The sequence below is a fragment of the Trachypithecus francoisi genome, unplaced genomic scaffold (genome assembly GCF_009764315.1).
Source record: "Trachypithecus francoisi isolate TF-2019V2 unplaced genomic scaffold, Tfra_2.0 Lachesis_group6, whole genome shotgun sequence".
Taxonomy (NCBI): domain Eukaryota; kingdom Metazoa; phylum Chordata; class Mammalia; order Primates; family Cercopithecidae; genus Trachypithecus; species Trachypithecus francoisi.
The window spans coordinates 36,106,938-36,133,927 of NW_022681471.1; the positions used below are offsets into that span (position 1 = coordinate 36,106,938).

General features: G+C 35.4%; 1 protein-coding gene across 1 annotated transcript; it reads right to left on the reverse strand.

The window, feature by feature from the left end:
• Positions 1–2,124: 2,124 nt before the first annotated feature.
• On the reverse strand, positions 2,125–25,295 carry LOC117078074 (sodium- and chloride-dependent neutral and basic amino acid transporter B(0+)-like). The gene is given in 16 exon segments (XM_033201587.1): positions 2,125–2,444; positions 3,721–3,791; positions 3,794–3,859; positions 3,862–3,886; positions 5,992–6,101; positions 6,367–6,466; positions 7,001–7,119; positions 8,305–8,430; positions 10,095–10,323; positions 15,026–15,166; positions 16,864–16,996; positions 18,120–18,267; positions 19,057–19,218; positions 20,799–20,930; positions 23,926–24,091; positions 25,116–25,295. Coding segments are annotated over 16 exon segments (1,923 nt in total). The 5' UTR covers positions 25,164–25,295; the 3' UTR covers positions 2,125–2,297.
• Between the last annotated feature and the right edge of the window lie 1,695 nt (positions 25,296–26,990).

Below are 26,990 nucleotides of genomic sequence, written 5' to 3' on the forward strand. Positions count from 1 at the left end.
CTTTTCTTTAAGAACGTTGAATATTGGCCCCCACTCTCTTCTGGCTTGTAGAGTTTCTGCCGAGAGGTCTGCTGTTAGTCTGATGGGCTTCCCTTTGTGGGTAACCCGACCTTTCTCTCTGGCTGCCCTTAAGATTTTTTCCTTCATTTCAACTTTGGTGAATCTGGCAATTATGTGTCTTGGAGTTGCTCTTCTGGAGGAGTATCTTTGTGGCGTTCTCTGTATTTCCTGAATTTGAATGTTGGCCTGCCCTACTAGGTTGGGGAAGTTCTCCTGGATGATATCCTGAAGAGTGTTTTCCAACTTGGTTCCATTTTCCCCTCACTTTCAGGCACCCCAATCAGACGTAGATTTGGTCTTTTTACATAATCCCATACTTCTTGCAGGCTTTGTTCATTTCTTTTTCTTCTTTTTTCTTTTGGTTTCTCTTCTCGCTTCATTTCATTCATTTGATCCTCAATCGCTGATACTCTTTCTTCCAGTTGATCGAGTCGGTTACTGAAGCTTGTGCATTTGTCACGTATTTCTCGTGTCATGGTTTTCATCTCTGTCATTTCGTTTATGATCTTCTCTGCATTAATTAGTCTAGCTGTCAATTCTTCCACTTTTTTTTCAAGATTTTTAGTTTCTTTGCGCTGGGTACGTAATTCCTCCTTTAGCTCTGAGAGGTTTGATGGACTGAAGCCTTCTTCTCTCATCTCGTCAAAGTCATTCTCTGACCAGCTTTGATCCGTTGCTGGCGATGGCTGCGCTCCTTTGCAGGGGAGATGCGCTCTTATTTTTGAATTTCCAGCTTTTCTGCCCTGCTTCTTCCCCATCTTGTGGTTTTATCTGTCTCTGGTCTTTGATGATGGTGACGTACTGATGGGGTTTTGGTATAGGTGTCCTTCCTGTTTGATAGTTTTCCTCTGACAGTCAGAGGACTGTCTGTTGGTCTGTTGGAGATTGCTTGAGGTCCACTCCAGACCCTGTTTGCCTGGGTATCAGCAGCAGAGGTTGCCGAAGATAGAATATTGCTGAACAGCGAGTGTACCTGTCTGATTCTTTCTTTGGAAGTTTCCTCTCAGGGGTGACTCCACCCTGTGAGGTGTGGGGTGTCAGACTGCCCCTAGTGGGGGATGTCTCCCAGCTAGGCTACTCAGGGGTCAGGGACCCACCTGAGCAGGCAGTCTGTCCGTTCTCAGATCTCAACCTCCGCGTTAGGAGATCCACGGCTCTCCCCAAAGCTGTCAGACAGAGTCGTTCGCGTCTGCACGGCCCCGCTCTTTCCCCTATGGACTTGCAGCTGTGCGCTGTCCGCAGAGGTGGAGTCTACAGAGACAGGCAGGCTTCCTTGAGCTGCTGTGAGCTCCACCCAGTTCGAGCTTCCCAGCGGCTTTGTTTACCTACTTAAGCCTCAGCAATGGCGGGCGCCCCTCCCCCAGCCTCGCTGCTGCCTTGCGGATAGATCGCCGCAGACGGCTGTGTTAGCAGTGAGGGAGGCTCCGTGGGCGTGGGACCCTCCCGCCAGGTGTGGATATATTCTCCTGGTGTGCCTGTTTCCTTAAAGCGCAGTATTGGGGTGGGAGTTACCCGATTTTCCAGGTTTGTGTGTCTCAGTTCCCCTGGCTAGGAAAAGGGATTTCCTTCCCCCTTGCGCTTCCAGGTGAGGCGATGCCTCGCCCTGCTTCAGCTCACGCTGGTCAGGCTGCAGCAGCTGACCAGCACCGATTGTCCGGCACTCCCTAGAGAGATGACCCCAGTACCTCAGTTGAAAATGCAGAAATCACCGGTCTTCTGTGTCGCTCGCGCTGGGAGTTGAAGACTGGAGCTGTTCCTATTCGGCCATCTTGCTCCGCCAAGGCCGTCAGTTTTAACACTTTCTTTTAAATGTACTGATTTATTTCCCACCAATATTTGTGGAAAAGAAAGATTGTAAATTAAGAAAATACAAGTAAATAATATTTTTAAACTTGTGTAATAGAAAATATAACTATTCTCTAAGAAATTAGCTCAAAATAAACCCTCCAATGTATTAAAAAAGCATATACTATTTACAAAAATATAATTGTGAAATAGAGACAGTTATGTGTGTGTGTGTTATACAGATACATTATCTAAAAAGAAATATAATAAGCACATGGCTGAGCATTAAGAGATTCATATTTTTATATTGCATTCCTGCTTAAATGTGAAAAAAATCACACCATCATGAATATAGTAAGTACATTTTCCTATTCATTTACCATACAATAAATAAGTTTCCCCCCATTCTAAAAAAATCACATATACAATCCTATATTTTTTTCAATGAGATCTCATTCCGGTTTTCTGCTGCCACTAACAGTAGGTATTTCATGGTCAGCCTCTTTTTTGGGATCTACCATGCCTTTATATCTCTCCCCACGATGTTGTTCCAGGTATGGACCCCAGTTAGAAGCTGGTCTGCAGCAACTTATAAGGCGCTGAAATGCAAAAACAAAAAATCATTGTCTTAGAATTTAAGTGCTACAATCTATAAACAATCTAATATTGAACTGTACTTTCATTTAAATTATTTCTTTACTAAAAATAAGAATCACAGAAAACTAAAAAGTGATCATCTAAATTCTTAATGCACAGTTTACCAAGAAAAAGGTATAATCAAATGTAGCTAGTTGTTAATATAGAAGTATATTAACTACTAAACCAAAATAACTGAGCATGTAATGATTTCAAAACAAAGTGTTGAACCCATTAGAGTAACAGAGTAACTACTCTGTACCTTCACTGAATCAGACATTTCTATCCTGGCCTTAGGATGAGGACAAGGAGGATCTAAACCAGTTCATATAGAAAACTAAGTTCATATAGAAAACATGATCTATAACAAATGCACGAAGTTTTTAAACATATTTGGATAGAAAGTATTAAACTACAGTCCTCTTATAGTATATAGTCCATTTGTCCATATATTTATCACGTTTCTAATTAAGTGAGGCCGTCAGTTTTAACACTTTCTTTTAAATGTACTGATTATAGTACATTAGTACATATAGCTGGGATGTGTTATAGTACATTTAGTACATATAGTACATATAGTACATATAGCTGGGATGTGTTTCAAGAACAAAGGAAATGGGAGTTCCAGGATCAAACCATTGATTTGGATCCATCGTTGTATGGACTTAGAAATTTATTTAAATCTAAGACTGCTGAGCCTACTTTGTCACTGTCCTACTGAGATGTCATAATGAACTTAATACCCCTAGACCTCCATGGAAGAGGGATGACTCAGGCTCTAGATTGGGTTCAAGATATTTACCAGGCTTATTCCAGTATAAAAACACTATTAGGATGTATATTATAGCCAGATGAGGTTGAAAAGTAGTGACTATGGATATAAAGCAAACAGATCATTTGCTTTGTGACATCTTCAGGGACAACTCAACATAGGTATAGATATCATAGCTGTCATATGCTAAGCACTGTAGCAAGGCCAGAGGATACAGCAACAAATACGACCAGACTTTCCCCACAAGGAGCTTATAGTCTAGCATAGAGAAACACAGCAAATATATAAATAATATAATACCATATTCTGCGCTAGTAACAGATGACTGTGTCAGTTATAGAAGTAGTCAAGAGGAAGGAGTAATTAATGTATTCATATAATTTCATATTACCACCATGTCAGTAAATTAAACTTCATTTTGATCATAACTACTTTGTATAAAGTATAAACAATTTTAATGCACTCACTTGAAAGATGTTTCCTTTAGCCTGAATTATTTTTATGATAGCCATAATTGGAATCCAAATAATGCAGAAATAATCATACACCAGCCTAAAGCAACTCCCCAGTCAGGATATGGAATTGTGCCATAATTAGGTCTATGAATTGCACCAGTGACCAGATAAATATCGCCTGTCCAAGTTAAATATGCAAAGACAAAGCTAAAGATTAGACGTTATTGCACTGATGATTAGCAATTTGATTCTGTTCCTCAGATGTGATTTATCAAAAATAATATGAAAATATATTCAAATATTGAAATAATCAGGTAACAAACCAGAAGATAACAATATGAATGAACCAAAATAAATAACTTTTATTTTTACTTCGAATAAATTTTTCCAAAATTAACACCATCATATATTTATAAACCCAAATACTTGTTCAACATATATTTCAATAAAATATTTGACCATATACAGATTGTAAGTAAATAATATCTGAAAGTTTCTGTTACTGAGCTTTTCACTTTGATTTATAATAGCATGGTTTTATTCTATGCCATAGATTCGATCTACATGCCAGCATATAGATTAATACGATGAGAATGTGAAGTACACTTTAGTGGGCACACTTTTCTCCTTGCTTAGGAATTGCTTCTATTCTTTCCCACTGCACAAAGCTCCTCTTTTGACACATCAAAAACACACATGCATTTACACACACTATTGATGAGCATTTACCAAAGCATATTTCACTTCCAGCATCTTACTGAGGGAAAAATAAAAAACAAACAAACAAACAAAAATCCTCAATATATGTTTAGGCAATACAGTCAAATCTGAATGTTAAAGATGAACACATTTTAAGGCCAAGTTAAAATAAATCCGAAATGTTGAAGCATTAAAACTAATTAATTAGAAATTGGTAAAGCAAAACAAAACAAAACCCAATAATTATCAAAGAGTTCCCTTAAATTTTGCTGTTTTTGTTTTACTAAAATCAGTGAGAAAACAATAAATAGACCTATAAGTTTAATTTTAAAATTAAATGGCTTAGCTCCATTAATTTAATTACAGTAATTTAAATATATTTCACAGTTACTATAAATGTACATAACTACAAAAGAATGGATGAGGGATAGTGGAGTCCAATACACATGACTTTATAGAAAATAGATGGCAATGTAAATAATTTCATATGTAATACTTTCGCATTTTAAATTAAATTCAGGTGTCAAACTTATGTAATCATTGAATATTAGCTTGTTAAGAGATCCAGCTAAACCTTCTAAGTTTACAAGGGGATTTATTTTATTATGGAGACTTGTGAAATAAAAATATTTAGTATCATTTTCAAAATCGTTTAGCAAAAATATGGAGTATCCAATATTTAATTCAGCATTATCTCGTTCCAAACTGCTCACCTTTTGAAAGTGATCTCATAATGTTAAAAAATGTAATCCTCTCTACAAACAAATGTGATACTTTAGATTTGAAGGAAATCCTGGATATATTACTTAATGGCCTTTTCTAGAAAACCTTGAAGCATGAAGGCAATGAGAACCAAAATAAATCTATGAAGCTTTGACACTGCCTCACCCCACCACCATTATTTCTAGTCCATAATCATTCTCCATCCAGTGTAGTGTTTATTTTGGTGCTCAGCCATTTACTGTCCTGAAATGTTATTTGAAGATTTTAAGTTGATAAGTTATGTCTCTGGAGTAAGACATACTTTTGCTTTACCTCAGCTCCTAAATAGTAATATTATTGAATTTATTAACATAAACCATTGCCCCTATTGACACAGGTAAGTTTCTTTTACTGCTTTCATCTGCCTCATTAAGAGATAAAATATGAATTAAATAGGACTGTTGTATTTAAACTGAATTATTTGAAGGGAGGATCTGGGCCTTATGCATCTTTGTTTTTTCTGTGCCTGGCAGAGAGGTTAGGAATATTATTGATGGCTCAACATATTTTTTTTAGGGAATGAGCAAATATATGTTTTATTTTCATTTTTCTATTGATAAATTTTAAATTATTGATAACTTTTACATCTATATGAACCTGTTTATTTTCTCAAATGGTAAATGTTTAAACTGATGGCCTCAGAATAATACTGCAAAGGCATTTTAATTTAGGCAACTTGGAGGCACCAGCCATAAATACTGCAAAACTTGAAAATCATTCCTTTATAAAATTAATTTGCATTTTGTCTTCAATGTGAATTATTAAGTTCATCTTGGAATGTATGTATTATTGAAACCAAGTTCATGGTATATTATTACTTACAATCAAAAGGATAGGCGTAATTACAAACCAGCAAGCTCTCCACCATAGCCAGAATATCCACCTCTTTGCACCAATCATCATTTCTATATCCTCAATGAATCTGTTCCCTCCTAAACAAGACAAAGAGTACATTGAATGTTTGCTGATATATTCTTCCAATAACCATTGTGGCATCAAGTATCTTTATGCGTCTAAACATTTTTCTGAAGTACAACAATGAAGCATATACCTGTAACTACATTTTCTTCATAATATATTTTGTCCAGTATATTGTACTTTACTATTATAATGGTATAATTAGGTAAACATAATGAAAATGAATCAAACTAAACTATTTTAATAAGACTTGAAAATAATTTTATAGTTACTACTTACCATAAATCCAGATGATTCCAGCTAGTTCCAGTATAGCTACAATTAAAATGCCCCATCCAGCACAGAAGTGGTCAATCAGATGAACCCAGTAAATTCCAGCCTACCAAAAAAATATTAATTACTTCTAAGTATATTTTAATTGTTTTTATGATTGCTGGGATATTCAAATTGAATCTATTAATTTGATCTTGACATATGCTCCTTCAATTTCCCTTCTGCTAAAATGTGAAAAGCAATGTTTCAAATGTAAACCCAAATGTGACTTTAAACATCTCAAAAATCTTTCAATCTATACTGAGTCACTGGAAAGAAAATAAGTACTTAAATTTGTTGATTATCAGAATGGTATGCAATGTCTGTATGTTCTGAAGTGGCTGTGAGGAATGTAGTTTGTGTTTAAAGTCTATAATCTTATTGTAACTGAGGTAACTGTCCATTATTCGGCCTCCTCATCTGCAAAATAGACTTACTATAAAAGTAGTAATGGAGAAAAATGGGCTAAAACCAGAAAACCTTGACCCAAGTCAGACCTGGACTTGTCACTAAGCATCATCTTAAGCTTTGGTTCTTTAGTTAGGTTATAAAGTATGCTACAACTAATATGTTTCTATGAAAAAAAAATGCTGTAGTATACCTGAGTCACACAGACGAGACCAAGGAGAAACAAAACCAAGCAGCAGCCCAAAGTTATGGGAACCCTCATTTTCTTCATCACTTTGGGAAATAAGTCTTGAATTGTTGTTGTGATCGTTTCTTCAGAGGGGGAGAAATGACGTGTTATATGTCAACTTATTTGCCAATACTGTTAATCACAGAATTCAATGTATGTTAATCAAATTTACAAATATATGTTGAAAATAGACTCTGAGCCCTGTTCCTTGCTTTTAAAAACCCACAGGGTTATTTCTTTTGGCAGTCACCACTTGGTTCTGATGAAAATCAAATGCAGCTCTATTTGTTGTTTTTAATCTGCTTTATATGATTTTTCATTGATAGCAAGTGTAAGGTAACAGTCCCCTGTGAACTGAATTAGTCTAAAAGGAAGAATTCTAGTAGGACTTTTAAATAACGTAAATATTTGAATAAGTGGTGTGGAAACAGAAAGGATTCTAGGTTTAGAAATAAATGTGTTCATGAAATAGGGAACTGGCTAAGTAGAAGGATGTGAGAATGAAAATATCAGAAAATATGTTTGAAATTTTCAAGGACTTTGAAAATCAACCAGAAAAGTCTGGATTTTATCCTATAAATAGAGTAAACTGAAAATATTGTATGTGAGAGAGTGGTAGAATGAAAATTGTTTCAGAATTTCTCTAGTCTTGTACCTAGGTAAATCCTTATGTGTTCATAGAAGTATGTGCAAGGATGATCATTGCAGCAGTGTGTGTAATTTTTAAAAAAGTGTATATCATTCACATGCACATTATTATGTCAACAAAGATATTATGATTTAATTAGATCTATATGCCTTTGTATCAATGGGATTCATAATCAATGCAAAAACAACTTTCAGAGTCATATGTATGCTATGAAACTTCACATTTATGTGCAAATTTGAAAATGTATATGCTATGTACAGACACATATAAAATGTATATAAACATGGACAGAATAACATACACAATCTATGGTAAGAGTTACTTCTAGAAAAAAAATGTGACTTGTATTAGGAAAAGAAAGACAGAGGACTTCAAATTCACCTGTAACAGTTTATTTTCTTAAAATATCTGAAACAAGTATGATAAAATATTAATGTGTATTCCTTTTGAGTGTCAAGTATTTTTCTGTATTTAAATTTCATTTAAAACAACTTTCAGAAAGATCATTCTGAGATTAACAGCTAGAGGGGGTAATAGGGGTAATAAAAGCACGTTTTCAAATAGAGGAAATGCAAAAGAAATGTAAGAGGAATATGTTACCACTGGAAGTATTACTTACCAATCGAAGCAAACTGAGAATCGAGACCCAAAGTTAAAAGCATGAAAAAAAATAATATGGACCAAAATGGACCACCTGGGAGTTGGGCTAGAGCCTCTGGATAGGCAATGAATGCCAAATCAAAACCTACGAAAAATGTGTAATATTTTAAATTAGTTACCAAGAATATTCACATATTTAAACATTTAAAACATAAGATATTAGAAAAATCTCATCTTATTTGGCAACACAATCCATGACATAAATTTTTTTTTACCAACTATTTCACATTCCCTTTTTACAATATTTAATTTGGTTGTTTTGTGATATGATAATGTGAACATGTGACATGAATTAAGTTAGCAAATAGATTGTAATGTAAATGGTACATTCCTTACATAAGAAAGTTTAATTCTTTTAATAGTTTTATTTGACTTATCTTATTTTTTAAGATTGACAAAGAATAAAAACTGTCTTAAATTCCAGAAACATAAATTAGTTCACGTTTTCTTAGCCTAGATACTCTAAAAGAATTGCACTATTGGCCGGGCGCGGTGGCTCACGCCTGTAATCCCAGCACTTTGGGAGGCCGAGGCGGGCGGATCACAAGGTCAGGAGATCGAGACCACGGTGAAACCTCGTCTCTACTAAAAATACAAAAAAAAAAAAAAATTAGCCGGGCGCCGTGGCGGGTGCCTGTAGTCCCAGCTACTCAGGAGGCTGAGGCAGGAGAATGGCGTAAACCCGGGAGGCGGAGCTTGCAGTGAGCTGAGATCCGGCCACTGCACTCCAGCCTGGGGAACAGAGCGAGACTCCGTCTCAAAAAAAAAAAAAAAAAAAAAAGAATTGCACTATTAAAGAAAGATATATTTAGGGACTAACTTTTGTTTTTAACCTTCTCTCCAAATGTTTACCCTGAATCACTATATGCATATATGCAAAATCGTATGTATGAAACTATAAATTAAATCTTGTTTTCCATTTGATGTTATCTTTAAAATGCTTTTTAATTTTGTGCCAGTTATATTAATTATGTGATCCTCAGTTTTAAGTATTTTTAAGTTTCTTCGACCTCCCAGAGGACTAACTTAGGATTCATGAAAATTAGCTTTTAGTCTAGGCACTATCACTTCCTAAATATTTGACCTTCTGCTAGACATATATGACATTTCTGTGCGTCAATCCTCTTCTCTGTAAATGAGGAGCTAGACACTAGATAATCTACAAGATCCCTGACATTCCGTTATGAATCACCAGTCTTTCCATCATATGATACTAACTATAAACAAAATTTTAATGAAGCATCCCTACTTAAAACAACCCTAGTATTTTTTCCCCAGGAATCTGTAGCCAGATAATTAAGCATCCCTAGCTAATATCTGTAAAGTTAGGGAGTTCACTAAGATTCCTTTAAAGCTAGACACAATTGGGAACTCAAAGTCACTTGACTCTCTCACCTATATGATGTTCATGTGTTTTAAAAATTCAAACCCAGTAATATAATTGCACAGAGGGAATTTGTATATACATTTTGTTTCTTTTATAATGTGTGGGAAGTGCTTAGCAAGGACTAAACAAAATTAAACATCCTATCTTCTTCAGCAATATTTCCCTAATATACTCTTGTTTACATGGATAATCTAAGAATTGTTATATTGTTATAGCAACAAAATTATATAAGATGAAATGAGGAAGAAAATTCAATATTCCAAATCATGACTGTGTTAAGTAAATTTCTATAAATTCTAGTGAAGTTTCATAAGTGAGATACATTGAATTAATCAAAGTTGATAATATATAGTATTATATACCTGATTTTACAACTTGAGAAACTTCCTTTCCAGATATATGGGCCATGTGTCCCAATATAGAAAAAATAGCAAATCCAGCAAACACACTAGTGAGACAATTTGTCAAACAAACTACAATGGCATCAGAGAAGCAGTTGTTTTTGAACTTATTGTAAGATGATAGAGCAACTAAGCCACCCCAAGCCACTGAAAGGGAGTAAAATATCTGAGTGGCAGCATCCTTCCAGACCTATAAGAAAATAATTTAATATTTTAAAACATACACTCAATTTTTATTTGTGTAAATATTTCACATAAGCAAATGAATATATTACTAATAACAATGAACGAACACCCAAATGCCCACTACTCAGCTTAAGAAATAAAATGTTACGGTCTTTTTTTTTTTTTTTTTGAGACGGAGTCTCGCTCTATCGCCCAGGCTGGAGTGCAGTGGCCGGATCTCAGCTCACTGCAAGCTCCGCCTCCCGGGTCTACGTCATTCTCCTGCCTCAGCCTCCTGAGTAGCTGGGACTACAGGCGCCTGCCACCTCGCCTGGCTAGTTTTTTGTATTTTTTAGTAGAGACTGGGTTTCACGGTGTTAGCCAGGATGGTCTCGATCTCCTGACCTCGTGATCCACCCGTCTCGGCCTCCCAAAGTGCTGGGATTACAGGCTTGAGCCACCGCGCCCGGCAAAAATGTTACTGTCTTTTAAATCCTTTTTGTACCCCTTCCTCATCATTATCACCCTTCTACTCACCAGTGGTAGTTGCTATCCTGACTTTTGTGTTCATAATTTCTTTGTTCTTCTTTACATTTAGGTTTGAATGCTTTGTTTTGGAATTTATAGAAAAGTTATCTTAATGCATGTAACATATACAACATGCCATTTTTTATTAGGTATTGTGAGATTTATCCATCATCAAGTTGAACTATATAAAATGTCCACTTTGTAATTCAAAAGTGAAAGAATATAAGCAAATTCATTTGGCTAAATTAAATATATGTAGTTTGAATCATTATTTTCCGCTTCTTTTTTGTTTGTTTGTTTTTGTTTGTTTGTTTTTGTTTTCGAGACAGAGTCTCACATTGTCATCCAGGCTGTAGTGAAGTGGTGAAATCTTGGCTCACTGTAATCTCCGCCTGACAGGTTCAAGCAATTATTGTGCCTCAGCCTCCCAAGTAGCTGGGATTACAAGCATGCACCACCACACCCGGCTAATTTTTTTGTATTTTTAGTAGAAATGGGGTTTCACCATGTTGGCCAGACTGGTCTGGAACTCCTGACCTCAGGTGATCTGACCGCCTTGGCCTCCCAAAGTGCTGGGATTACAGGCGTGAGCAACCGCGCCTGGCCCTTTTCCACTTCTTTATTGCCACACTGCATATGTCACAATTTATCCTTTCTCTTGTTGATGGACATTTAGGTCATTCAGTATGTTGCCATTATGGAGCTGTAAACATTCTTGTACATTCCCCATACGTAGGTGTGGAACTGTGATGTTGAAAAGTATATGCATTCCTCCCTTCTACTAAATCTTGCCAAATTGTTCTTTAAAGGGTTGTACCATTTTGTACTCCCACCAGCTGGCTGTGAGGGTTTCCATTCCTCCACCTACTTGCAAACACTTCATTTTTCATATGATTTGTTTTTTTCTGTGAAATTCCTGGTCATGTCTTTTGCCAGTTTTTGGTTTGGGCTGTCTTACTCGGTTTCTAAAATTCTTGATGTAATTTGGATTCTAATCTTTTGACTATTATATATGTTGATTTTTTTTCCTCCCAAATTGTGAGTTAATTTTGTTTACCTTTTAACATTGTGTCCTTTGATGAACCAAAGTTTTTGTCATTGGTTTACTGTAGCTGAAGGTATCCATCTTTGACTATATGTATTATCTTTGATCTCTATTACTTTTAAAAAACAGCTTAGCCCAAGGTTATAAAGGTACTATTCTACATTTTCTTCTAAAGGAATTCAAGTTTTGCCTATATTGTTAACTTTTCAATTCACTTAATATTGATATTGTGCATATCAATATGTGTGATATGTGAATGATATGTGAAATTTCCAACTGATGTTGTTTCCTAAATGGGATATCAATTTTTCAAGGATAATTGATATTATCAATTAAATCAACTAGATATCAATTCTATCAATTGGATTGTCATCAATTATTGATCTGCATTGCCACCTCTGCCACATACCAAGTTCCATTTGTTTTTGAATTTATTTCTGAGACTATTATCCTGTTCCACTGGTCTATATGTTTTTACCTATGCTAACACCTCACTATTTTTATTAGTACAGCATTTTAAATATTGTTTCATATCTGATAGGACAAGTCCTCTTCACTTCAGATACACCTTGGGGTTTTGGCCTTTTTCAAATAAAATTTAGAATCAGTTTTCAAGTTCCATAGAAAACTCTTTTGGGATAGAGAGGGGGAGCTGGAAGTGGGTATGGCAGTCTTGTGTTGTGTAAAATTGCTACTGAATACCATGATGTGTACCTAGGTTGCAGACAAAAGTGAATAGAAATTCCAAACAGTTTTAATCTCCATATCTATTAATCTCTTACCAATATACAAGATTATTACAGTAGGGATTAGGAAATCATAATTCAAATTTTATGAATTGGTTGTGTACAATTGGCTAAAATTGAATCTATGTAAGTCTTAGTTTCATCACTGTAAAATGAGGGAGTTAGAAAAATAATCTTCGCATTGCTGAAGACTCCTCTATCTATAAATTTGTGTGGTTCTCTACTCTCCTGGAGATCTAAATGAAGTTCAGATATTTAAAGGAAAGGAAAGACACCTGATTATGATTCCATGTTTAGAATATATATTGTGAGGAATTTTTAAAAATCTAAGAAAAACAATTGTCATTGCCATCAAACCCCAAAAAGAAGGAGTTGGGTCATGTTGTGTTGGAGAGTAGAGGGGTAAGAAGATTAAATTGTTTGTCTCACAAGGAGCTTTAGATTTCACTCTGATTTTTTAAAGATGTTAGAGTCACTGAAACACAGACCAGTATAAAAGTGTCATATAAATTTTTCAGAATGATTTCAAGAAACTGCAAAACCCAGATATCTTAGGCTTGCAAAAGCCACTAAAATAATATCAAAGGGGATTTTTAACTAGGCTCAAAGTCATGAGCTTCAAAGAAAATGGTGATTCTAATTCTTAGGGAAAATGTTGAAACTCTAACAAGATAGTATAATATAACAGAAATAATTGAAACAATTGTACATTAGTTCATATTTATATAAAAGCTTACTATTCCCAAGTGCATTAACATAATTTATCTTGTTCAATAACCTAGCGTGGAGAAGGTGATGAATGCTAAGTTCCATTTTATTTGTTTCTTATTCACCATCCAAAATGGTCTTCAAATTAGGAAGAGATTAACCAACAGGGATAAAAAGAGTGAGGCCCAAGATAAATGAAGAAGCAAATTAGATGTCCTGTGGACACGTCAATGTATACTAATCTCCAAGACAACAATAATAAAATTCCATAGATCTAAAATAAATTAAAGCTATGTGATTAATCATTGAGTGGAAATTATTGAGCACAAAAAAGGTAACCAAAGACCAAAGACTGGCATTTCAGTTTTCAGAAAGGTAATTGTAAATTAAGAACAGATTTCCACAACTAAAAGCTAATACATTTGGCACTGCTTACAAAACAAATTTACAAGAAATAATTACACATCCTCTTGTAAGTATTTAGAGAAGAAGACAGCAATGGTTGGAAATTAGCATGAGTTCCATGAAGAATACTATAGCAAACTAAAACTAATATCCATTTTGAATAGTACTACTAGCATGGCAGATAATATTAACATAATCTCCCTTGATTTCAACATAAAATTACAGGTTTTTAGTTGAACAGAAGCTTAATGTGTGCTAAGAATGTGACGTGACTAGTAAAAAAGTGAAAGGGCCGGGTGCGGTGGCTCACACCTGTAATCCCAGGACTTTGGGAGGCCAAGGCGGGTGAATTGCCTGAGGTCAGGAGCTTGAGACCAGGCTGGCCAACATGATGAAACCCCATCTCTACTAAAATAAAAAAAAAATTAGCCAGGCGTGGTGGCACACACCTGTAATCCCAGCTACTTGGGTGGCTGAGTCAGGAGAATTGCTTGAACCTGGGAGGCAGAGGTTGCAGTGAGCAGAGATTGTGCCATTGCACTCCAGCCTGGGCAACAGAGCGAGACTCTGTCTTCAAAAAAAACAGCGAAAGTATTCTAGGCCATACTAATAGAAGCATACTATCTGTAGTACACTTACTGTTAATACTCTCAGCAGTCAAATTTTAAAAGATGCTACATGTCAGTGATACATTCAGCCATTATCTGAAGGTAAAGTTGAAACAGGGTTACCCAATTCTTATTCATGGCACATGTTTAAGTTTTTCATATAAATAACAATTTTGGTTATGGAATGCTTACTCCATGTCAAAGTTATGTTTTAAGTTCACAATTCACTAGACAAAATTTGATAATATTTTGGGGATATTAAATTTTGAAGAAAATTAAAATGTATATTAGACCATTAAACTTTCAACAGTAATCTCTAAAGCTACTCTGAGCTTACCCAATAAATCACATAGCCCTAGTCATCAACTTGCAGGTATTTATGCATGAAATATTGTTTTTCAGATTAATAAGCCTGGATTTTGTTGGTCAAGTGGAATCAGTTTATAGGAATAAAAATTACTTTAAAAATTCTATTTCTAAAAATTATCTCACTATCAATAAAAGAATATTAATGGCATGTTAAATATTAGCTAAGTCAGACATCCTAGTGGATACAAACTAACAAATTTAACTGTATATTCTTTTGCAAGCTATTACATTACTATATTCATATGGAACCAAAAATGTTTGGCATTTGCTTTTAAGATTTACCTCCTCAGATAATTTGAAATCCAAATTAAGACTCACCTCAGCTTCCCTAAGTTTTGTAAAATTTGACTGTGCTCCAATATAGTATGAAATGCCTTTTGAAGCACCCTCCAGAGTTGCACCTCGTATTAACAGGATCAGTAGGACCACATAGGGAAAAAGAGCTGTAAAATATACCACCTACCAAGAAAAGTAACCAAAAATTAGTAAGTTGTTTTTTAAATCATGATGTATAATTTTATACAAGTAAAATTATTAGCCAGTTGAGATTAACTAAATAAAGTACAGGGGATTTCATAGGGTCTGATGATATACCAAAGTTAGCATAATTTCTTATTTTAGTCCTCACTACTCTCAAGTGATTCATTTCAAAAATACTTTGATGTATTAATCCACATTTCCCAGGTTTATGCTGTAAATAAATAATACATCAGCAGTGATAACTTGGGATCTAAATGGACTGCTCTCATAAATATATCCTTATACATGTCTGAGGAGACTGAATGTCTTCTCTCAGTAAATTACTGCATTGAGGTGAGGAGAGAAATTATTTAAACCCTGCATTGATTAATATATATTCAGTCTTCAAAGAAAAGGAAAATATTTCCTAGCAGATGTTCAAATCCCAGAAAAGCATATTGAAGTGAATACTGGACACCTGCTACTGTTATCCTTACAGCTTCCATTAAGAAAGTTTGATAGCACACATACAAGTGCACTGCTTCTGTACTAGATAACACATGGTTCCAGATGAGCAGATTGCCTTTGAGACCAGCTTTGCCTTAATGTGGATGATTTCCTTGATCCATAGATGTCCTGTGTTTTATAATACATCCAAGGAGATGATTTAAACAAGTCATCCAGAGACCAATAAAAATTAATTGCCTGGGTAAATGGATTTTAATGGACTCTTTCAATATTAACATCAAAAGGAAACTAAGGGTTTAAAAAATGTGGAACTAAAACATTTTGGAAAGTTTTCACTTGATTTGTGATAATTCACAGTATTTTTGTAATGTAACAGCATGTCTCATCACAACTTAACATTAACTGAATGTGCTAGATATTGCACTCAGAATACAAAGACAAGATCCCCAGTGATTCCTGTCCTCCACCTTTGAGGAAATATCCATTGACTAGTTAAAAACACATAGACATTTTTTTTCTGGGTATTGTGTAACTGTTCACAGAGAAAATTTCATGTTGTTCTCTTAAATTACCATTATTCTCTCTGAAAGTTTATAAAAGTAAACAATGAAGTGAGAAAATATAACAGAATGTTTTTCAGAAGAGGCCCTTTCACTGAGAGAAAAAGTTCTGTGTCCATTTTGGCAATCTTTAAGAGAATGAATACATAGTTTGTGTGTATATATACATATACATATATATATACACACCCACAGACACACACACACACACATACACACGCACACAAACACACACATTTCTCTCTCTCTCTCTCTCTCCAACTGGGGGATTCCTGATACTATTACTCTATACAGAACAAGGATCTAGACTTTCCAAACCATACATTGCAATATATGATTCCATTCAAGATGCTTCTTTATATAGTAGGATAGAAAATTTAATAATATACTCTTAAACCTCAGAATGCTCTATCAGCTAAGAGAGTCCATGTTTTTAGGAAATGTGCACCTCTAGTACTAGTTTTTATTTTGTTTCTTTGTTTTGTATTTAGCAATAACAGAGATCCTATGTGTTTACTTAGAGCTTAAAATAACTATTTAGAAAGCTTTTCACACATTTGAATGCTCCCATTATAGAAGAAAAAAACATGTTTTTGATAATGCTTGATATTGAACTACAATGAAATTGGAAAGCTGCTATATCACTATCTAATGTGTTTTTCAAGTTACCTTGCCGGAAGACTTGATTCCTTTAAATAGTGCTGCTCCAACTATGAGCCAAGCCAGAAGAAGACAAAGTGCTAAATACCACACAATTACTCCAGTCTCATTCATTCCACTTGATCGTTGAAGCGCCACTTTACTGAAACATATAAGTCATTTTATGATCACAGAATCACTTGACTTAAAGAAAATACATTGAATTCTGTAATACCATTTATCCAGGTGGAATTTTCATGAATATTGTATCTTATTAATATGTCGAAGTTTGGTGAGCCTTTGATAGATACTATCAATATGAAGAGGCACAGATAGTTCATTAAATGGCCAAGCTCTGAATTCAGTTAACCACAGCTAATCCAAAGTTTCAAACCATAGAATAAAAGATCTACTGATTCTTTTAGCTATTACCTTCCTCTATTTCAAGATCTTTGATATAAAGAAATTGCGTGTATGTCAGATTATTTTATTTTACTATTATAGTATTTTCTCATGTTAAAATAATGAGGAAAACATTTAAAATTATATTAAATATTTCCTCTTTCCATACTTATAGATATCACCAAACTCAAATGATCCTGTATTCACACCTTTCCACAGACTTTCTGTAAAATTCCAAGATTCTCACTAAGTACACGCATGGATCTAGGATCTTATTTCTAAGCTTGAAGTTTGAGAATATTTGAAGATCCAAAGTTTAAAAGAGTTACAAAGGTCATTAACAGTGAATGAAGAAGAGGTCACTTAGCAGTAGAGTCAACAATATTAGCTAAGCGTAATGGATAGATATAGAGTAAGTAAAGAGAGATCATTTGAAATTAATGAAAGTAAATATAACACCACATATCTATTCTTACCATATAATGACAACAGTAAACAAAACTGCTGAAGAATTACACTTTTTTAAAAAGCAGTATTACTCATCACCCAACGATTTATCATTACAACTTGTTCACTGTAGTCTAAACTTTGTATGTGTTTTCTTCAAAGCTATTTCCTAACTCATAGCTAGTAAGTGCTTAATAAATCATTACAGTGTTGTGCGCATTTAATAACTAATTTATAAAAGACACATTGCTGACTATGAGCTAATTTTGCAGGTAACTACTAATCACCTGGGATAGGTAGACATTTGAGTTAAATGAAATATAATTTGTCCTGATTTTCCTTTTTATGTGTTAAGGAAGGGATTGATTAATATTTTGTTGTTTTATATAAATTTTAAGATAACATCTGCTTAAAAGTAAATCATCTAGTGTACTTACTTCCAATATTGTTCACTGGGAAGCTGCCCTGGCTGATAAATTTCACTGCCATTGATGCAGATAAAATTGTTGATGTCTACCCAGCTTTTATTCATTTGGACGATCTCCTGTATTCCTTTATTCACTGTACTCACATTACAGTGAGTTACTAAAGATAATCAAAAATATAGACACAGACATGTACTTAGTTTTAGAAGATTGCTTTCCTAGAAAAAAAGTTTTAATGGTAAAATATTTAAATTATCATCAAAATTGTTACTTGAAAAAAGTGGAGTAGAAACCTTACAGATGGAATAAGCTATGTACATTGAGCATCTTAAAATCTTTTCTACTAAACTAGGAGGAATTACAAAACTGTCTACCCTTTCAAGCTGTGATTGTATTTACAGTAACAATAGGTATAGAGTAACAATTGTTTCAGTTGAGGTTTAGTGCGCTAACAAACTTTTGTGTGTGGATTTACCTATCCAACCTATGCATATAGACAAATTAAGGCCTTTAAACTTCTCAGTAGCATTAAATATTTATAAATTTATCCTCTGATGTACATAGGTAATTAAAATGGTAATAGCCTACGACATGGATGGTACATTATCCCAAAGATTAGCAACATATGACATGAACAACATCTACTGTCTCCCGAGACACACACAACTATCGTGGATAGTACTTTTCTCCCTTTACCATTTTCTCAGTTTCTCATCTCCTGCCCAGGACATAGGCCTGGAAGAAGTACTCTTAGGCATGATTTAGCCTTCCTGGCTGCTTGGGGATTAGCACATTGTATTAATCATTTTTCGATTATATATACTATCTTCTGCTTTCACCAGTGACCTTTGGACCATTTAAAATCGTACCTAAGTGCTTAGAGAATGATTGACCCTTGAAGCTTATAAAAAATATATAAAAGAACTATTTGGTGGTTGACAAATTTTACCTATTGGTGATCTGCTACAGTTTTTATCTGACCACGAAGAACAATTTTTCCATGGTAGTTCACTTTGAAAAGAAGCAAACATGTAGTAAAGACTATAGGCAATTATGACATTGTAATAGATTGTCACAAAAATGGATATCAGGACCATTGTAATTCCCACACCTGGAAAAAAAGAACAATTAAAATAAAAATCAAACTCAAGTGAAATTTATTTTGCTAATTTATAAAAAAGCTGATCTCAATTACCACAAAATCTATTTTAAAATAAAAAAGACTATTTCAGGCAGGGCGCAGTGGCTCATGCCTATAATCCTAGTACTTTCCAAGGCTGAGGAGGGCGGATCACTTGAGGTCAGGAGTTCAAGACGGTTAACATGGTAAAACCCTGTCTCTACTGAAAATACAAAATTAGCCAGGCGTGGTGGTGCATGCCTGTAGTTCCAGCCACTCGGGAGGCTGAGGCAGGAGAATTGCTTGACCTTGGGAGGTGGAGGTTGCTGTGAGCCGAGATCCACCACTGCACTCCTGCCTGGGCATCAGAGTGAGACTGTGTCTCAAAAATAAATAAATAAATACATACATAAATAAAGACTGTTTTAAATGACTTTTTTTCCTTTTTCTTTCTGGGAGAGTAGGGGCTAATGTTGTCTGAGTAATTTTCTTCTAAATTTAAATTTATTTTATGATTGGCTTTCTGATGCGGTTTCTCAGTTGATTAGAAAGCGTATTAAGGCCAAGGCCAGAAGACTTCTTGTAAGCACATCAAATTCACACAAAGAAAAACCCATGTCTATTACTTTTTCTTATTAAGCCTGCAAATTCTTGTCAGATCATGCAAAGTCGACATCTTTAGACAAAAAGAAAAAAATTCAAAGCACATATCTTATTTACTCACTGACCAATACAATATTCATCTATATATCAACATTTTGAAAAGTAGAAAATGAAGCCTCTAAAATAATGACCTGGAGGGATGGTGTACATATATCTACAACCATGTGTAAAGAAAATTAAATAATTCAGTAACAATCTGAATTTAAATATCCAAAGTTTCTTTAACTAAGTAGTTTCAAAATGCAGTTTAGCATGCTGAATATAACTCCTATGCTTAAAACTAGCTTTTAAGGTAGTTTCTCCACTCTTCCAGAACAATATTCTATTCACCTCACTATGAATTTTTGATGTTGCATTGAAAACAAATAATTTTCAGCAGCTAACACATACCAAAATGATATTTAATCTTCAGTCAAAAGAGGTAGTTTGATGTTTAATAACAAGGCATTTTTCAGCTTTATCAGTGTCCTATTCTATTAAGAGCATCCAAGAAAAAATAGTGACCTACCCTTCAACTTTTCTGAATGAGGCATTGTAAAAGATATGCAAAGGCAGTAAGACACAGACTACATATGAAGTAGAAAAAAGTTAGAGCCTTTAAACTAGAGCACAAGACTATGTGGCAAAATAATTCACAAGGTGAAAATGGGAAAATAATGACACCCTTCTAACTGTTTTTAGTGTGCTTTCTAACCCTTCCCATTTCTGCAGCCCATGATAAACAGAAATAAAAACATGTGATTTTTTAAATTCTGCAGTGGCATACTGTACAGCGAAACAACAATAATGCATGTTTTCTTTGCCTTAAATTGTCAGAATTTTAAGCAATTTTTTGTTCCTCACAGTGAAGGTAGCTATATGCACAAATATACAAATAACCATGGTGAAGAAAATGCTTTAATACCAACCTTGAAACAGTGGAAGAATCCTCCAAACTGAAATTGGACCTAAGCTAGCAAATTGTCCCAGTGAACACTCCAGAAAGAACAAAGGTAAACCAGCCAATGCTAGCATAATTGCATAAGGTATCAAGAAGGCGCCTAAAAAAGGTGAGAAAGAACCAAGCACTATTACAGCTCAAAGTCTCATGGCACTTTGACAACCAGCATAACATTTTAAAAGCATCCTGATACAGTGGAATCAGAGAGTGCTGGGTTTGGGCCTAAAATTCACTACTTTCTATGAATAAGTAGTTGATTTTTTAAACCTTGGATTTCTCATCTACAAAATGGGGATGCTAGTATTACCAAATGAGGCTGTTGTGATTACTAAATATTGTAGAGTATAAAAAGTAAGCCAGAGGAATTGAGCGATCCCAGGCATTGGAGCCAGATAGACCTAGGTTGAAATCCTGGCTAGACCATTTACCAGTTATGTGACCTCCAGCAATTTGTCTAACGTCTGAACCTTCGATTCCTTATAAAAGGGGAGAACAATGCCAACTCAGTTTGTGGTAAGGGTTCAAATACAGGGTCTATGTGAAAACACTTGCTAAAATGCCAGGCACATGGCCCATGTTCAGCATTGGTTTTCCTCCTTTCTCCTTTAAAGATAAACGGTATATTTTTAAGACTTGGTGTAAAACTGCTAAGGTGGCTCAGAGTGTAAGTTACTGCAATTAAGTTTATTATTCTCCAAAGAGTCACAAGGTTCTTCACTCAGTGTTAGTACAAAATGTATTGGTTTTGTTTGAAGACTCTGAACTTTTGAGAAATACTTTTAGTTAACTTTCAATTTCATAAGGAATAATTCTCCCACACTAGACAATTCACCTCCCCCATCCTTTTAACCTTTTTCATTTTCCCTTTTCTTTCTTTCCACTTTTGGGGCATAGTATTTTTCATTAGAAGCCATGCCAAATTATAGGTTGAAGCAAGGGCACAATATTAAGCTTACTAAAAGCATTCCAGAAGTATTGGCAAAGTTTAATAAAGAATGTGGGGATCAGTGGATAAAAATGGGTTTTCAGATTATATACATTTTATTTACTCATGTTACAGTTTTGCCTCAAGTATTTTTCATATTATGATACTGTAACATCGTACCTAGGAATAACAGTTTTTCAACTCTCAAAATGCATTCTACTAAAAATGAGTCTATAAAGTACTTGTTATTTATTCATAGGTAAGTGGTTTACTTTAACACTAACCCTGGAAGTCACTAGACCACAGGGAAAAATATGTTTGTATAGATGTTGCAATGCACATACCATCGTTACTACGACTAATAGAAGTTTAAGTCCTATGAATGACAAATATGAAGAAAAAAATTCGGAATATCCCTATTTAACTACAACAATAAACAAGCTTTACCAGCTGAGTGTGAACAGGTATTTTTCTTTAAAAAAGATTATTTTCTTCAGTGTTATACCTGACTTTTCATCTATTATATTATTTTATTATTAATAATATCCATAGATGATAAATTGTTAATATAGTGGCCACAAATTGTCAATACTACAGACCTAGACCTTAAAGTGGTATGACATTTCTCTTTAATAAACTGTTAAAAAGAATATATAGATAAAAATATTTCCAGATTTTAGAAATAACTTGTCAAACCTGACTATATTTTTAAACCTTATTTGCATTTAACACATTTTAATTTCATTTTCCTCTTCCACTCTTGGACAAAAGAAGAAGGACTGAGAGTGTCTAGATCATCTATTAGCCAAATGATGTTATTATAAAAATTGAAAGCCAATATGGCATATTAAATTTTAGAGGAAATAGTGAAAAATATAATAGCATACAATTAATATATTTTTTGACTATATTTTCAAAGTTTCTATTAAAACTAGTTTAATATAGTTTCTAAAAGTTCATGGCAATTACTGGACCTATGTATGATGTCAAGGCACAGGGAATTTCTTATTCTAAACATGAGTTACAAGAGGCTCAAAATGATCCAGAAAGCTTCTCTTTACCACACTGGACCTTAGGACATAGATGGAAATAAAACGATTTCTGATGCATTTTCCAGCTAATATTCGATACCAAGACGACTAAATGACCCAGCTTCTAGATAGGGGAATTCATGCTACTGACACTTAAAGTGTTTAATAAACAGAGTTCCTTTCTTAAGTCTCTGAAGACCACTGTGAATATTTTAATGTAACCAGTTAACAAGAAATGCGATTGAAATATCACCACACAAAATCCTATTATACTAAGAAAAATAATTATAGTGGCACAGTCTCACTGGTACCCAGTTATGAAATATAAGGGCATGCCACCTCTATACTTCTAATAGAACCTGTAATTACAAGTAAATAAAATATGGTGTAAGTGAAAAGTTGTTTGGACATTACTAGAGAATTGTGCAATTCATTTTATTTCCCTTTGTGTGTCACCTCAAAGTTATTTTTCTCTCCTTTTTCTAATTCAGTCTACTCTAATGATCTACAAGGTATACACAGTGTTTTTTGCAGGAATAAAACATAAATTCTTGAAGTAAATTATTTCATTTTAGAAAGATCTTCTACATAGTCAGTCCAATTTGGAATACATGTAACTCAATATTGCAGCTTAAAATACTAAAACTTTAATTACTTTTTAATCATCATTTTCCACACTTAAATCACCAAAATGTAATGCATTATTTTAGTTAAGCAAATAATTTATTTGAGCTTCTTAATAAAACTATCTTTCTGTTTCTTTCTGATTCAGCTATAAATTAAGCAAAGCACAACTTGAGTTTGAATAGATTATCGCAGAAACATGCATACATTCGGAAAAGTATGTCATAGTGAAGATTACGTGAGATCTCAAATCAGAAGCTTAGAAGTGCTAAAAATAAAGCTTTTATCAAGTTTATGTCTGAGGATTTTGTGAAACTAGCTTTCTAACTTGAGCTAGTAGCTCAGACTAATAATAAATCAATATGCTTATTTCTCATTCTCCCACTAACCCAAACTATCGACTATCATATGCCTTCCTTCAACTCGTAAAATATCCTCAGAGGCCATACAGCACCACACTTAAAACTGGAGGGAAAAGCGGGGGTGGGGCTGGGGGTGGGGGTGAAATAGAATACCTCCACCATTGTTGTACGTCAGATATGGAAATCTCCACACATTTCCTAATCCCACTGCATATCCAACCATAGATAGAAGATAATCCGATTTTTTGGACCAGTTACCACGGTCCTGATTCTCATCATTTTCACCAACATGGAAATTCTCTGATGAAGCCGACACTTTCTGGGGAAGAAAAAATATCAACAGCTTGCCTTTCTACCATTACAAATTCCAGAGAAGCATGATTTCACAAATTCATAGAGCAACAGAAAATGGGGGGAAGATACCCTGAAAACCATAGCTCAGGGGAATGCTTTACAAAGTTGGGAAGATTTCTGCTGATAGCTGCTTTTACTTTACAACATTTACCCCTTAAAATGAGCAAAGTTCTGTAAGTAGATATGTTTAATACTCCATCAGCTGAGATTATTCAAATTTTGGTAAAAATGTTAAATGTGACACCAGTGTGAGACACAAATGAAAGCAGACAAATCAGGTTTGAAATACAAAGGTGTTTGTCACACCAGTGTGAGGGGAAAATGAAACTAGACAAATCAGGTTTCAAATACAAAAGTCTTAAAGATGAATTAGATAAAGTCATTACTATTGATATTGTAGCAGATCTTTGAGCAGGATCAAATGTAGTGTCTGCTGGAAAAAAAAGCAAGAATCTATAAACTTTTCTTATGGTTTGATAGTATTGGATGTATCAAGGGTAGTTTAACTTTTCTCTGTCTTACAGATTAAAGTCAGTGCCTTTCTAAAAGCCACAGAATAATATGCAGAGACAAATAATCCTGTCTCACCAGATGAAGTAGCTCTGTCTCCACTTTGGAGGGAGAGAAGGGACAGGGGTTCTCTCCCAATCTGCTCACTTCTCTGGGGTATGGAGGGTTCCTTGGGTCAATTAAGAACAGTGTGTACTTTTGTACTTTCTTCTAGCATGTGGACACACTTAGGAGAGGGACAGAGAACTGGATTTTGTGGGTACCCCCAAGGCAGAGGATAAGGTGCCCTAAGTCTTCTAGCTATGAGAGTAAGAGCTTTTCTTTCTTCTCTACTCTATAGGTATGTCTCAGGCACACCTAATAGTTGAACAGAAATGTGGAGCACAAGGAACAGCCACAGAAAGCAAAAACAGACTAGCAACCCCCTTAAGTTTTCCACTCTCAGGCCTCCACACCTCCCGCAGCTCCCAGACCCCTACCTCCTTCCCCCTGCACTTGAAGAAACTCGAGCATTTCAACTTGTCCATGGTTCACTCCCTCGGCTGGCTCCGCCTTGCCTCCTCTTGCAGTCTGGCTGAGCTTGACTGGTGGCAGGTGCACACTCCCCTGTTCCTACCTGCCAGAGTGAGTGAGCCACCTTGCCCAGGGGTGGGACCATTATGAAGAGAAGCTCTCTCCTCCCCCTCCTGGGTGTCCAGTAGTGTCAATTACCGGAAGGGACTAAAGTGAGGCTCTGTTTTTTCCCCAGATAAGCCTACATGTAGCAATCTCCTGCACCAGCCCTGGGAAAGGGCTGGGCTGCTGGAGAGCAGAGCAGTCTGAGTCGAGATGACTGACAGCCTTTGACTCAGAGCTGTGTAGGTGCGTTTGCAATCTAGCCTCCTTTCCTGGGTCCCCTGTTTCCTCCTAACCTCGCCTCTCAATCTGGTCTCTGTTCTGGGGCCAAGTGCTGATCTGCACACGTGCTGGAGGGAGAAGGGGGCCATTCTGTTCCCCAAAATTCTCCCTAACAGACCATACCACCCTGGGTCCTCAGATTTCCCAAAGTTTTGCCCCTGTCTAGAAAGCACTTGATTCCCTGGGGCAAATGCTGCTCCCAGAGGAAAAGCCCCTGAATTGGGCACCTTGAAAAGCAGCCATCTGAGATAAGATTACCCACCTGGCTCTGCCTGAAAAGAGCAACTTGGAGCCTATGTCTCAGGCTCCTTTCTCAGCCTTCAGGACAGCTTTGCCTTTTACAGGGATTGCTTTGTATAGTATTTCAAAGAAGCCAAACACAAACAAATTATTGAGCAGGTTTATGGGAAATTCTAACCTTAACAAAGGAGCACTCTCTGTAAGAAAGATGAAGCCTAGAAAGTAAACTATGAGAAACATCCCAGCTTGACCAGGGAGGAAATAATTATTATAATGATGTTTACCAGTGGAATGCCTTTTCATCAGGAAACTCAAAGGATTTAAACTCAGTCTGCCCAGGTAAGAGATAGTGACGGTGGTTCTATGAAGCAAAGCACAAATTCATGCACACAGAGGAATGAACAAATAGGCAAATTCTGTACCCTATGTACAGCTCCTTTGTTCTCCACTGACTGAAAGATTTTTCCATTTGCAATAGAAATATGCCCTAGGGAATCATGGCAGGTAAGGTAGAGAAAAGTCCATGAAAGATGTAGGGTGGTAGTAAGGAAAGTATCAATAAGTTTTATTTAACTTTGTCTTGAACGTAACAAAGGCTAGTGTGCATGTATGTGTGTGCACATGTGCATGTATCAATGGGACATTAGGGGAGGGAGAGTGCTAATGCATGAGTGTGTGCCTATTAGTACTATACACTACTGGTATGACCTAAAGGTTAAGATGAAACATAGAAGGGAGAGGAGCAAGAAGGGCTTATAAACCTCCTTATAAGAGGATGAGCTATAAAGCAAATCCAATAGCATTTACTAAACTATCAAAGTCCTATATAAATGAAAGGAGCCAACCTTGGGGCCCTTCAAACAACTGGTAACCAAGGGAATAGACAGAAAACGAGAATCCTAAGGATAGAGAGATATGGGACTCACAAGTGTATTAGTTCATTCTCATGCTGCTATGAAGAACTACTTGAGACTAGGTAATTTATAAAGGAAAGATGTTTAATCGATTTACAGTTCCACGTGGCTGGAGAGGCCTTGGGAGACTTACAATCATGGTGGAAGGGAAAGCAAACACGTCCGTCTTCACATGGCAGCAGGAGAAAGAAGTGGCACTCAAAGGGAGAAAAGTCCCTTATATAACCATCAGATCTTCTGAGAATTTACTCACTATCACGAGAACAACGTGGGGGTAACCACCTTATGTTTCAATGACATCCC